Below are 14023 nucleotides of genomic sequence, written 5' to 3' on the forward strand. Positions count from 1 at the left end.
GATGGACAACCAGTAACTCCCCCCCTCCCCCCAACATAATAAAGCCTCTTGTGTGGTTGATTGCTTTTAAAACTACACAATTTAAACCTAGTTTCTTTTTCAAATATACTACAGATTCAGGCATACCAACTTTTCAGCCTCCCACTACATTTACATGGGTGTGCTGTTAATTATTTTCATGTTAGGATTCTACCCCCCCAACCCCCCAATTAAAATGTCTTATACCACTAGCCTTGCAAATTCTGGTTTACTGGCCATCAGATCATCAGTACCTGTTACACTACCAGCAAGTTTCCACATTCTCAAGTGAGACCTCCTTTTCCAAGTATTCTGTACATTCTGTACTGATTTGGCTTTTTAAAAGTTCAGAGAGAAAGTTTCCTAAAACTTCCTCATTTGCATTTTTGGCAGGCTTTTTTCTATGCCAACAAGACACTGATTTGTAGTGGGCTTTGCTGTTGTATTTCTAGATCTATAATAGAACTGAAGTAGGTAGGGAAACAAAGCAGTAGTCTTGAAATCTTCAGCTGATGTTTGGGAAAAGTGCATTTTTGTAGGTATACAGCCTCCTGATCTCAACAGCTTAGATCTACCTTCGTATATTTTCTTAATGCACCCCCCCCCTCCCCCAGGCTCTGATCTCTAGAATGTGCAGTTCACTCTTTAGAGTGTTTCACCAGTAAAACTCAAATCAGTCCCTAAAGCATGCCTGAGATTTGTCTTAAAAGCTGAACGCTGCATTGAAATAAACTGAAAATAAGATGGAGGTAAAGGCTTTTCAGTAACAAATTCTTTTTGCTCAGAATGTATTGTTCATGCTGTCTTAAATAGGTTAAATTCAAATGCAAAAATATTTGAAGTTGGTACATGTATATACCTATCTACAAAAAAAAAAAAAAGACTCGTATTTGTTAAATACATTTCAGAAATAGAAAATTTTGTTCTTTGTTCTCATTCCAATTATAAGAATCTGAATTAAGTTTATGTAAATAATCTTGTTATCTTCTAGCTTTTGACTTCACAGCATTCTTATTTCCTTTTTAATGAGAAACTTGGTAAGGGGATATGAAGTCAAAGTTTGAAGAAAAAAAAGCGAAATTCAGAAATATCTGGTGAAACCATTATGACTGTCCTCTAAATTCAATACCTACTTGTCACCAGCAGAACAAGATGCTTTAGATCCACAATGCAAACCTCTATCCTATCTTTTGAGTTAGATTATCAAGTAGTAGCTTGCTTTTATCTTCTGTAGATAAACCACTAGGATGAGAACAAGCGTATCCAAGAGTTTTGCGAGTTTTAGTATACAGCAGAAGGATGTAGAAACTCAAGGTCTATTTAGATGAAAGCATTCTAATGGGCACAGAACATTTTGCCTCTGTTCTCCTGCTAGTATTCCAACCATCCTCTCCTCACTTTTTCTTCTAATCTTTCACTTCCTGAAACTTTACATGTAAATTAATCTGCTGCTTCTTCCTCAAACTTGCTTGTGGACCATCAGAGGAAGAATTGACAGCACATTTCAAGACTTGCTTATCGCTCTCAATTCCAGTAACCAGAAAGACAGTGGTAAGGAAGAACAGTAGTTATTCAAGACAAACCAAGTCTCAATCCAAGCACACTAGATAATAAGAATTTAACTACCACACTAATCAAATTCGTACCAAAGGTGTGCAAAAAGCTATTTTCAAAAGATTATGACTAAAGGTTAACAGGTTTTTACAATTATAGTAGAACAGGAGCTGCGATCACATTTTGTCCCCTCAAACAATTTAAGTGCAAATTCCAAACATTTAAAAAAAAAAACCCAACCCAAAAAACAATCTAATGATTGTTTATTAACATACAGTGAGCTTAACTTGCTAAATGTTCTTTTTCCAATACATTTCTGAATAGTGGCCAACTATTTTACTATCACTTACAAAAAAAGTAAGCTGAGGAAGACACTCCACACAAAGTGGCACCCAAAATTATCTGTTAGATCAAGACTCATGAAACTAAAACCAGGTCTTAATAGGAAGTGATTTTCAGTCTCAAATACCCTAGGCAATCTTTGTCACTAATGGAGTGTTAAGTCAGTGACAGGAGCTTCACCTATAAACTGGTCTGGTCACACTACAGTTACTACTGAGACCAACAAAATTTCCAATCACAGGTACAGATATTTTTCCAAATTTAGGTGGATTAAAAGTTTGGTTTGTCAACTGTAGTTTATTAACTATAATTCCTTCTTTCTTTATTATGGAAAACTGTTCAACTATTGAACAAGCATGTTCAATTGACAAGCATGAGACAAGATTGACAAGCATGAGATCTTTAAATTCCTAAGATGGAAAGAGATCAAAGGCAGACAAATACACAAAACCAGCTTGCCAATACACAGACACATTATAAAAGTCATCTTGCTGTGCTGGAGAAAGTCTAGTTAAAACTTAACTATAGCTGTCAAACCAGAAGTAAATACTGACTGGCTCCTCAGGCCATCTGCACTTCTGGAACACTCAGTGATGAAGCCAAAACCAGATTCATCTGGGTGTAGGCTGAGCCACCAGTTAACGTAGTCAGTTTAGGGTGTATTCAAGTCCATACCACCTCACTCACAGCAGAGCTCTGAAACACTAAGAGTCTTTTGGAGGGTGCCAATTCCAATGCCAATCTAGACATGGCCTGGGATGAAAAAGATTCAGAACTACAAGTGTTTGCACCAATGTATGTCAGAATCTTGTGTTAGCTGGGCAAATTTAACTATAACATTTAAATTTCAAAATATTAGTGTACATATTTTAACTTATATTTGAGGTGTTAGTTGATTTAAAAAATAAAAAACCCTCTCAAAAATGTTTGATTACAGACCATACTGTACTTGTTAAAATACTAGAGTCACCCTTAGGTCACAACTGTTTCATCTTTACATGCTATCATTCACAATCCTCTATTTTCTACCTTCAAATCCATATTTTTGAGATATTTAAAAAGTCATAACATAAAAGCATATTAAAGACAAACAAATCAAAATGCACTAGTAACACCAAAGTTCTTACAGTTCCTTCACAACTATTGATATACATCTTTCTAGCTTTGACAATAGGATCAATGGCAGCTATTCATATTACACACTGTAGATCCATCACCACATAATGTTGCCCTTTACATTCTTATCAGTTACCAGGCATGGATGCTATGACACATTGATAGTGCAAAAATTCACAAATTAAGCTTAGCCATTGTCTGCATAAATTCAGGTACAAACCAACAGTTTATATGTCATTAATTTACAATGCAGCTATGCAGAACGCGTGGAAATATTCCTAAACCACCAAGGATTTTCAGTACTCTCTCCACCTGGATCTCCTTCATTAAGAGATTTGCTTTTTAGTATTATAATTATTTACTCAAACAGTGGTTACTAACAGCATATCAGAATCAGGGTAATATTTTAGCTACTTATATCGTAGTAGGCCTTGGAGACCACAATTATTTCAAGCAATGCACAAACTAATAAAGGAAAGCAATCACCACTAATTTTTAGTGGCTGCACCTCACTTCAATTCGACTGGATGGAACAGAAGCAGGAAGGAGATATTATAAGAATACAAGCTTCCATAAACTAAAAGTGGACATGGGCAGATAGATGGATAGAGCTGCCAACTTAAAACAAACAAAAAAACCCCCACCACCCAACAAAACACGCACACACATAAAACCCAACCTTAAGAAATAACAAGAATTCCAGCCATCTACCTAGCGATTATCAAGTGTTAAATCTGAGGAATAATTTAGAAGGACATGGCAGTTAGACCTTGAGTTAGATATCAAGGATATGTTCCACGTTACCCGTAAATTCAACTGTTCAAATATAAGGACGGCAAATCAACTATTATCCACTTCAAAAATACTATACTGTCTATAGTGACAGGAATAAACAGTGCCTGAACACTATCTATGCAATTCTGCAGTTAAGTCAATCCAATTTTTGTAACAAATTATTTCTTTAGTAAAAAATTAAAATCAACATTATATCTACTGCTGTATTAAAGAGGAAATAGGCTGAAAAGAAGCAAACATCCTTTGAAAGTCATTCTCTGATAAGCAGCTAAGAGAAACATATACAGAGATGTTGGTTAAGGATAATTACTTCAAAGCAGACTTCATTAAATTTTCTTAATCCATTTCTAATTCTTAAGTGATCTGCTGGAATTTGATCACATGTAGAGGCTAGCTAATATTACAACAGCATGAGAAACTTCTCATTCTTGTACAAGAACAAAATTGGACTGGAAATATTATGCTAGTCATAGCACTTCTCTGCTAGAGAAGTAGGTACTGTTATATTGCAGTATATTGCATTGTTAATACTGTTTTCTAACTCTATAAAACTCTACTATTCGTACTACCCAATAGCGTTCTCTAATTAAAAACAAGAACAAAATGGAATAATCCAAATCTCATAAAGACACATTAGGGAAAATAAAAATGTTAAAGTGATGTCATAGTTTCATGTTTCATTCTTTCATTATAGTCCTACTTTAACAGAGGTAGTATGAACATTACACAAATGCTTCATGTATCACAGAACTAATTCCCTAACTATCCAGTCTTACAACAACAACAAGCAGCAGCTCATCTAGGGACATTCAAACTTATAATGAGGTTGTGTCTTTTTATGTCAGAAGCAAATTATTCTCAAAATAGGCTGGTAGCTTGTGACATGGGGAAAAAAAGTGAAGCAGTGACACAAAGTGATTTGGCTTGATTTGCAACCAATATTAGCTACATCCACTTCCTAAAATTTGCAAAATGCTTAATCAAATTTCTGGATAGCAAAACTTTTTAAATTTAAAATTTGATTTTTAAAATATGATAGCAGTGTGATATCACACCAAAGATCTCTTCCTGAAAATACACACTCAGCTGCTGAACTTTACACAGTGGTCAATCCTTCAAATTAAATCATTTTTTCTTCATATGTTTAAAATAAGCTACATGTATATATTTTTGCAGCCTCACAGATTAAATTAAAAATTCAGTGTTTTATGAACAACTTCACTTTATGAAGGTGATTAATTTTTTTTTTAAGCAGAGCACTTGAAGGAAATAAATCCTCTAGCAGCTTTACTGATTTTTGAAAATAATTTATTGATACATACATACAAATATAGGCAGTGCAAAATAAAACTGGTTTACATCTCTACGCTTAATATACATGACAAAGGAAAATTAAAGGTATGCCTTCCTTTTAAAAATAAATTAAGTAAAAACTGCAGAGAACTGTTAACCTCAACAAGTTGTTCCATGTTCTGTAACGGAATAATTGTTCCCTTGGAAACAAAAGTACTTAATGATAACTCGTATTATCAAGATTAATAATACAAAGTGGCAATAATGTATAAACTGTTGTGAATAATTTAATTTCAACAGCAACTATTTTTTGCATCTGAAACTCAATAATATATTCGTTTAAACTGTACCTTTTGTTATTTTATTTATAGACATTCGTACTGAAGTTCAGTTTCACATAGCATCACACACAAAATATCTACAAATTGCAGTCCAGAGCATTATGTAATATCATCCAAAAAAGGGAAATAAACCAAACAAAACAGACACAGAACACTTAGAACAAGGCCTTTATTCACAAGGGAAAAAAAAAAGCATTTGGAAGGGTTTTTTAAATTTTTTTTTTTTTGGCCTGTTTTTTTTCCAAAATGAATCTTGGCAAGCAGAGAAGACAAAAAAAACCCCCCTCAGAATAGAACAAATCTGGCAGATTCCTTGATGTTTACTGCAAGGGAAGATTAATTATTTTTCATGTATACTAAACCACACTGGTCATATAGCAAAGAGTGTGCATCCGTATAATCCCCCTACTTCTGGGTCTGCCAAGTCTGTAAAAAAAAAAAAAAATCCCCCCCATTTGAGTATTATGCTTTTCAGTCTCCCACATAAATAACAACACTGAAATAGTGCTAGTCCTTGATATAGTACTACTGTATGTATAACCTTGATAAGGTATTCATAGAGACTGAGGTCTGTATACTTCTAAACTTTCCAAAATGAGCAAGTAAACTGAACGAGCCTCATCCTCCACATTATTTTACAAAGCCATTATAATCAAATACTGCACCATAGCTAATGGTATTTAAGAACAGCAAGACTTCAAATCATAGCATTATTTTGCATTTTCAAAATACATGATTCCCTCTAACTTTTATGGTAGCATGGAATATGATAGACAGCAAAAAATAGGGTTTCCAACCAAATGTTCCTGTGCAGATCTCAAGAGATACCTAAATGAATGCCTAATCCGGCAGTTCTTAAATTTTCTAATACTTAGAAGGGGGAAAAATATTAGTCTTTTGGCTAGCAGACGTGTCTGTTAACAACTGAAGGGAGCCAGAGGTAGTAAAGACCATCAATGAAACCCAGGAATATAATCTTGATGAGAAAGAGACCACATTCCAAGCAACTCAGTGATGGAAAGAGTTACAAGCCACATTCAGAAAAAAAAAAAATCTGCCTTTCAAGTAATTATTTTTGGAAAAAGAGTCCTTATTCCCTGCGCCATTATGTATACACCATCCTGGCTATCAGAGCTTATGTACTTTATCTATAGTTTAACTTTTTAATTGCAGAAAGGAATGGAATGAACCTCCATTATTAGAGCAGGTCTGATGGAGAAGGGATAAAGCATAATGCAAAGTATCAAAACATGCATCGCAATTTCTCAAAGTGCAAGATCCAAGTATTCTGTCTGGAGTTAGAGTAGAAGTGTAACATCCCTTTAAAATGGTTTGCACGTGAGATCTCTGTTGTGGAAATTAAATGAATTTTAAATAGAAAATCCAATTCCAACACACACAGCCCCAGGTAGATCACCAACAAAGCCCAAATCCATAATTTCGAGGCCCAGCAAAGACTGCTATCACTTGAGTTACAAGAGCAAGCATCTCCCCCACCCCCACACAAACACTGACTAGCCAAAAGAAGACTGCACAAACACATCAGCAAAACACTGATCAAGACTCCAGAAGTCTATTAACACTGTAAGGGAGCACTATCCTTTAACTACAGATCACTGGCAGGCTTCACAATGCAGCAGAACAGAAAACTGCATGCAGCCAAAATGCAGAATGTTCCTCCCGATGCGAGCACATGGGTAGGTGGTCTGTACCTCATTCAGAGTTTAGTTCTAGGGTTCTTCATCCTCATGAAAAAAACTCAGGTTTCTGCTACTACAGTATTATCCATACTATATGCAAAATAAAAAAGCTTTTTTTTAAAAAAATTAAAACAAACAACCAACCCCAAAAAACAACCAAGACACAAACTAATTTGCTGTTCGAGACCTCTGTTTCATACCAGTGAAATATATCAAGCCCTGTTAGTTTTAACCTGCAGCTTCTCAAACCAGGAGTAATGTACTGGAAAAGCCTCTGAATTAGGAAGACAATGCCAAATTAACTCACATTGGAAGCATTGCTTTAGCTACTTTCTGCTTTTCTAAAAATGTCTTTAATTCTACAGGTATCTTTGCTGTTTTCCACAATTCTAAAAGAAAAAAAGAAGAGTTTTCTTATCCTGTTTATCACTTTTTTTTTTCCTCACTTGCACTGTTCATGTGACAAAGTATTAAGAAAATCCTTTGTTTCCATTTCTGTGGCTCATATGCTCTTCATAAAAGTTCGGGGAAACTGTAAAAGTCAGATCTGTAAAACAGTGGCAAGAACAAAGACAACTAAACGCTCATATTTTAAATTCAGAACTATTGACCATCTTTTGCAGCATAGCACTTGTCTAACCCCAAACATCTTGTTACCTCCTTCTTCACCATCATCTCCTGTTAGATGGTGCTAGACCTATACTTTACCTCAGCGTAGTATCCTACCTGAATCAGACTCAGAAATCATATCCTAGCTGTACTTTTGCACTTCCACAACTCTCCTTCCAAAACATCTGCATTCTGAATTTTAGTAGTCCAAAACACAGTTGCTGGATTAGGTCTGTATTTTAGAAGCAGGACTTAATTGCATGTTTTTAAACTACTCTTTTATACCCCTGCCTCAACTGTCATCCTGGCTTTTAGATCTCTGTGAACTTACCTATTTTGTCATCTCCAAGTATTTGGATCTTTCCCTGGAACTGTCAACACTTGAAGACATATTTTCACATTTTTCCCAGCTCTAGAATTCTTCCCATTTTTTAAATGTGAATAAAGTCCTATCTTACAACAAGAAAATCTACTGGAAAAGCCTAAGGGATAGTTTGAGTAATTTTACCCTCTCACTCTTTCCCTGGTTTCAAGAATACCTGGAAGAGAGCATTTTTCTAAACATAGTAAAATTACATTAGTTTTGTTCTTATAAGAAGCTTTATATTCTAAAATGCAGCAAAATTGACAGTAGCTAAAGCTTTTGCATCTTTCACAGAGCAGTAGGCTTCTCCATAAATGGCCCAGAAAGGGGTCTAGTTTAGATACAAGGATAGCAACAACTTTAGAGTGCTCTGTTCGAGTAGTTAAGTTCTCTTCATCTCCCTACCACAAGCACCCCTACTCTCTGTCAAGAGAGTTGTTAGACAACAGGGGGGAGTAGAAACTGAAAGTAATAGACAGAGACTTTGAGGTAGAATATAACAATGTAGAATGAATCCTATTGGAAACATTCATTTTGAAATTAATAGCTAGTGAGCATTCTTGCAAAACAAAGTTCAGAAGGTTAGTTGTTGAGCCTCAGCCATTCCAACACCCATACTGTTGTAATATTTAAGGCTACCAGTTTCACTCAGTTCTTCTGCCTTTCCACAGCTGACTTTCAGGGTTTATAGCACTTTCTTTCTCTCTTCCTTTAGTTTGTCACTGCTTATTAAATAACTTCAGAGACCAGACTGCTTCATGATGCCAAAAAAATATGCTCATGTTGTATCAGAGAGGAGCATTTGTTTCCAAACACAAAAAGGCAGTCCATACTTGACCAATAGATATACGTACACGCATGCATTTGTACACACTGTAGCCCAAAAGATAAAATGAATTTTTATGAACTAAAACATATCCAATCCAACTTTTTTTTTTTAAATTATTATTTAAAAAATAAGGATCAGTTAATATCTTAGGAAGTTTTGCTCATGTGCCTAAGTTGTAAGTCACACAAACTGAAGGAAGCAGAGAGAGGAAGGAATTAAGATAATAAAAAAAACTGAGAGCAGTGAGAAAATCCTCAGGAGTGCACAGCTGCCAGTCATTTAAACAATAAATAAAAATAAAATTAATGCACTAGTAAAGTGAATAATAAGGATGAGTAAACTAAAGCCTACTCCACTGACACAAAAATGAGGAATAAGAGATCCACAGATATTTTTTTTCCTGTTACATCAGATATTTAGCAGCTCTGCTCTGTTCATACCTACCATATAAAGGGATGACTTTTAAACTAAAAATAATGTATATTTTATATTTAGCTTGTTATTCCAAGAACCTAGTCTAGAAACATGACATTTTTATCCTATCACAAGTCCATGATTCAGAGGCAACCTTAAATCCTTACAAAGAAAGATTTCTTTCGCTCTGCCCACCTCTATGACAAATTTTTAGTTTAGCTTTCTTTATACTAAACCCACGTAACTCCATGACTTGCAGAAAAAAAAAAAGACATATTTAACTGAACAGCTTTTTCAAAGAGATTACTCTCATATTTGGCATTTAACAATACTGTGCAGTAAGCTAGGCACTACAGGTTTTTCTGTCAAAATATACTTGAAGTATATTATACTGTTAAAATTTTAATTAGCCAGAAAAGGGCAACCGAAGTATTATGCTACAGAAAGATTTATTAGCAGATTTATTATTAATAAACATATATATTAAAAAATAAGCTGCTGAGACACAATCCTGGCTCAATGAGCTAAAAAGTTAACCATAACCTGCAATAATCAATATGCTTTTTAGGCCAATATCATATTCACATACAAGTTTGAGATGTAACAAAAGCCAGCAATTAGAATAAGAGGTCCACATAATTATGATCACAGCAAAAAGGACATAAGTCTTCACTTTGAACAATGTGTCAGGATAATTGTAAACAGAGGCAAACAGATGTTCTTCATGATCTGTACACCACTGGAAGTCTTTCTGTTGTGATCACAGTCACATGAAGCTTCATTTCCTTAATTCTAAGATACATTTTTGTTTATTAACATTGAAAAAAAGGTCCAAAAGGATTCAAGAATTTGAGGGAGAGGAGGAGTAAAGAGCAAAGTGATTATTCATTTCCAATGTAGAAAAGAATTCTTCTCCTTTATGCATCTTTCCCTATTCTAATCTTAGTGGCACAGGCAAATTTTATGTACAGCATATTTGGTTTGTTAAGAAAATGTATGAAAAACATCCTAAATTTTACACAATATACACAATAAATATATGCTCATATATTTATTACTACACAAATCTGCTACAAATAGGAGTTCTCAGCAAAAGTCAATTAGCTTTTTGCACGTGCATAAATTCAAAGTCTTTAGATTAAAATGTATCAATTTAGAATTACATTTTATAGCCAGTATTAAATGAGTATGCTGAAAAAACTTGTAAAAACATAGCTAAATACACTTCATCTCTTACTAGAAAAAACATTCACATTATGAGACTAGAGGAATATTTTTGGATGTCAGTCTCCTAAAGAACACATAAGTAAATTCACCCCTATCTACTACAAGGAAAAATGAAACTATGAACTTACCTTTAACGCTTTTTCTGTTAACATCAGCTCCTTTTTCAAGTAAATACTGAGCAATTTCTTTGTGGCCTTTGTAACACGAGATCATCAAGCACGTATGCCCATGACGGTTTGATACTTCCAAGTCTGCTTTGTGCTCCACAAGATATTTCACTATTTCCAGGTGACCATCAAAACAGGCAGCTCTAAGCGGAGTTGAATTTGTTAGAGTTGTGTTGTTGACAGATGCACCGTGATCTAACAGACACTGAACCACCTTCAAGTGGCCAGCGGCTGATGCTGCCCATAATGGCGGAGCTCCCTCAATAGTCTCACCATCAAAATTAACTGAACCACCAATTTCTATAGAAGCAGAGCAACAGTCCAACAAGTATTCCACCATGTCAACATGCCCATAACGGGCTGCCATCAAAAGTGGTGTGGCACCATTGGTTTTTTCTGACATTAGTAAGGCCACCTCTTCTCTGGTTTTGCTTGCCAGTAACTTGGAAAGGAGCCGCAGCTTGCCATCACGAGCTGCATTGAACACTGCTGTCTTCAGATCCATTTAGTCTGTACCTCTATTTCTTGAGGAATACACACCTGCCTTTTTCAGCCACAAAAGCTTATTAGAAACACACAGCCCAAACAGAGCGCCCCCAACTTTTTGTCAGATCAGGCAGATGGGACAACATGGAGACTCTGAACGAGGTCCTGACAAAGCACAGGCTGTACTTGATAACTGCAAAAGAAAAGAAATCTGAATGTTTTTACCTTCTACTTCTCCAATAAGTATATACAATTCCATTTTTCTACAGCTATACTCAAACAAACCACTGGCTGTGGTGCACCAACATCCAGCTGCCTTCCATGGGACTTCCCCGGACTGCACAGTACCCCTCCCTTAAGGAAAGACGTTGAGCAGGAAGCCTGATCCTAGCAGTGCGTTATCCATACCATTTGCAGGAAAACACTTTCCCCTCACGACATAACAAACCGTACACTTGTATCAACTTCTGCTTTTAAGCACAGCCTAAGCAAAAAACCATTAGGTTCCCCCATCCCCTCAGGTCCTCTGCAGAGCCCCATGCTCACAGACACACGCGCCCCGGTGCTACCTCCACCCTACTGGCAAGGGAGCAAATTCAGAGCCTGACCAGAAAGACAAAACACGTCCTTGCCACAGTCGTTTGATTTAGTATCAGACACCGCCGAAACCCTGAACTTGCCCTTCCACCACAACCACCCTCAGCCCGCCCAAAGGCCCCCCCAACCTACAAATCTCCTCCTTCAAGACCACACTATATCTGCCTCCCACCCCAAAGCCGCCTATCCCCCCAGGATTACCCCCGATGTCTCCCTTCAGATCGCCCCCCTCTTTTCCACCCCTAGTCCAACAACCACCCGCCCCCCACCTCTAGGCAACCCCCATACCACCCCAGGGTCCCCAAAACCCCTTCCCAGCTCCCTCAGAGCCGCTCCCCACACGACCGCTGCGACAGGGCGGCCTCCACCGCCTGCCCGAAGCCGGAGAGGAGGCGACAGCAGCAGGGGCAAGCAGCACCCGCACCCCCGCCGTCCACAGAAAACATATCGGTGAGGGAGGACCCGAGGGTGCGGGCTACCTTCCCAGAACGCCACCGGCTCTCTCCCACCGAAGCCACCCTCACACGGAAGCGCCCACCACCTCCCGCACTCCGTCCAGCTCCTCCATGACAGACCACAGAGACTAGCCTCGGCCACCAGCTCTACATCCAGGCACAGCGGAACCTACCAAGCATATCCCAGCCGCCGCCAGACCCAATGAGAAACACGCCTGAGCGCCGCCAGCCACTCGGAGCAGGGCGGAGGGTGGGACTACGCCGCCGCTCAAGCTACGCTGAGAGAGCTACGGCGGGGGGTGGGGCTACGCCGCCGCTCAAGCTACGCTAAGAGTGGGGCGGTGCTGGCGGGCGGTGGCGATGCGGTGGCGATGCGGTAGCTATCCGCTAGAGGAGAGGGCGAGCTCCCCCCCCCCCCCCGCCTCGCCCCGCCCTTCGCTATAGCGCGGATGGGCTGCTAGAACGCAGCGGGGAGGTAGGTTTTGGTTAGCTGTGGTATGTGGGGACCAGGTAGGGGGTTTCCTTTTCCCCAGCCCGTGCCTTATTTTCCTTTCTCTAGAATAAAACAAAGGGCGGAGCAGCGCTACAGCGGAGCGTGCACCGGCGGGGAGGGATGTCGCAGGGGTGAGGGGACAGCGGGAGCGCACGGTACCGGGGAAGGGGCGCTTCCATGGAGAGCAGCAAAACCCCGTAGGGCTGCAGGAGGAAAACCCTCACGGCCGGTCATGTGTGGATCTGCTCAGCAACTCCGGGCAATAAACCCATCCCTTGCAGAGGGATGCAAAAACTGCCCAGTCTGGAGAAAGAAAAGTGGGTGTTTCCTCCTCAGAAATAGATCTGTTTACTGCTGAATCGAAGGGAGTAATTAGATGCTCCTTCATTTAGTGGGAGAGGCGGCCATGAAGGCCTTGCAGCACCTGCAGCTCGTAGGCAGACCTTTCCTGCCCACCCCTGATGTAGGCCAGGGTGAGGGGCTGGTGTGGGGACTCCAGTGCCTTGCTGTACCTGTGGGGAGGGATGGGAGCCCCAACGCCCTTGTCACGAAAATTTGCAACTGGCCCGTGCCCACTGAGGAGAGAGGCCAGGATGCAAAGTATAGAATTACAAGGGTAAATATTTATTCATGCGTGTGAGGTGTCCCAGCCAAATTGGAGCACCCCAAATGTGGTTTTACACAGGGTTCTTATACCCTTCAAACGTTCAGGTACAACACAATTTGACTAATCACTAACACACACGCTACCCATTACTAATCATAGTAAAATTTTGCAAAGCAACTATATTTTTGCAGCATTCTGGCTGCTTGGCTGTTGATCCAGATGTCCCTGGAGTCAGTCTTGCTATAGTTACTTAGTTATGATGCCAGACAACGCTGGGAGGGTTTCAAAGATGTGTTAGAGGGGCTAGGATGCTGGCATTATCTTGATTGTCCAGGGGTATCCTTTATCCTTCATGGACAGCTCTAAGCTTCCAAGAAGCAAAGTCCTTATTTCCAGGGCTGGGCTGTCCTTTAGTTTGTTTTACTTAAGCATGAACAATACCAAAGTCTCCAGTAAAATTCCACTACCTCATTGCATTACAGTGTATAATGTGAACCAATATATATTAACAAAGTTAATACACTGTGCTGGTTTTGGCTGGGATAGAGTTAATTTTCTTCATAGTAACTAGTATGGGGCTATGTTTTGGATTTGTGGTGAAAACAGTGTTGATAAT

General features: G+C 38.7%; 1 protein-coding gene across 6 annotated transcripts in view; it reads right to left on the bottom strand.

Moving 5' to 3' along the window:
• The window catches only part of LOC140650458 (protein fem-1 homolog C-like), a 28484-nt gene extending 15928 nt beyond the window's left edge, over window positions 1-12556 (bottom strand). For 2 of the 6 annotated variants that reach the window (XR_012042000.1, XM_072858705.1), the window contains exons 1-2: window positions 12332-12465; window positions 10731-11448 (exon numbers count right to left, since the gene is read on the bottom strand). Coding sequence is in view for 5 of the 6 variants with exons in the window: in XM_072858705.1 (XP_072714806.1) it covers window positions 10731-11274 (544 nt within the window). In the remaining variant the exon portion in view is untranslated. The other 4 variants (XM_072858709.1, XM_072858706.1, XM_072858707.1 and 1 more) reach the window with 4 other exon arrangements.
• Window positions 12557-14023: the final 1467 nt, after the last annotated feature.

The sequence above is a fragment of the Ciconia boyciana genome, chromosome 4, assembly GCF_034638445.1.
Source record: "Ciconia boyciana chromosome 4, ASM3463844v1, whole genome shotgun sequence".
NCBI lineage: Eukaryota > Metazoa > Chordata > Aves > Ciconiiformes > Ciconiidae > Ciconia > Ciconia boyciana.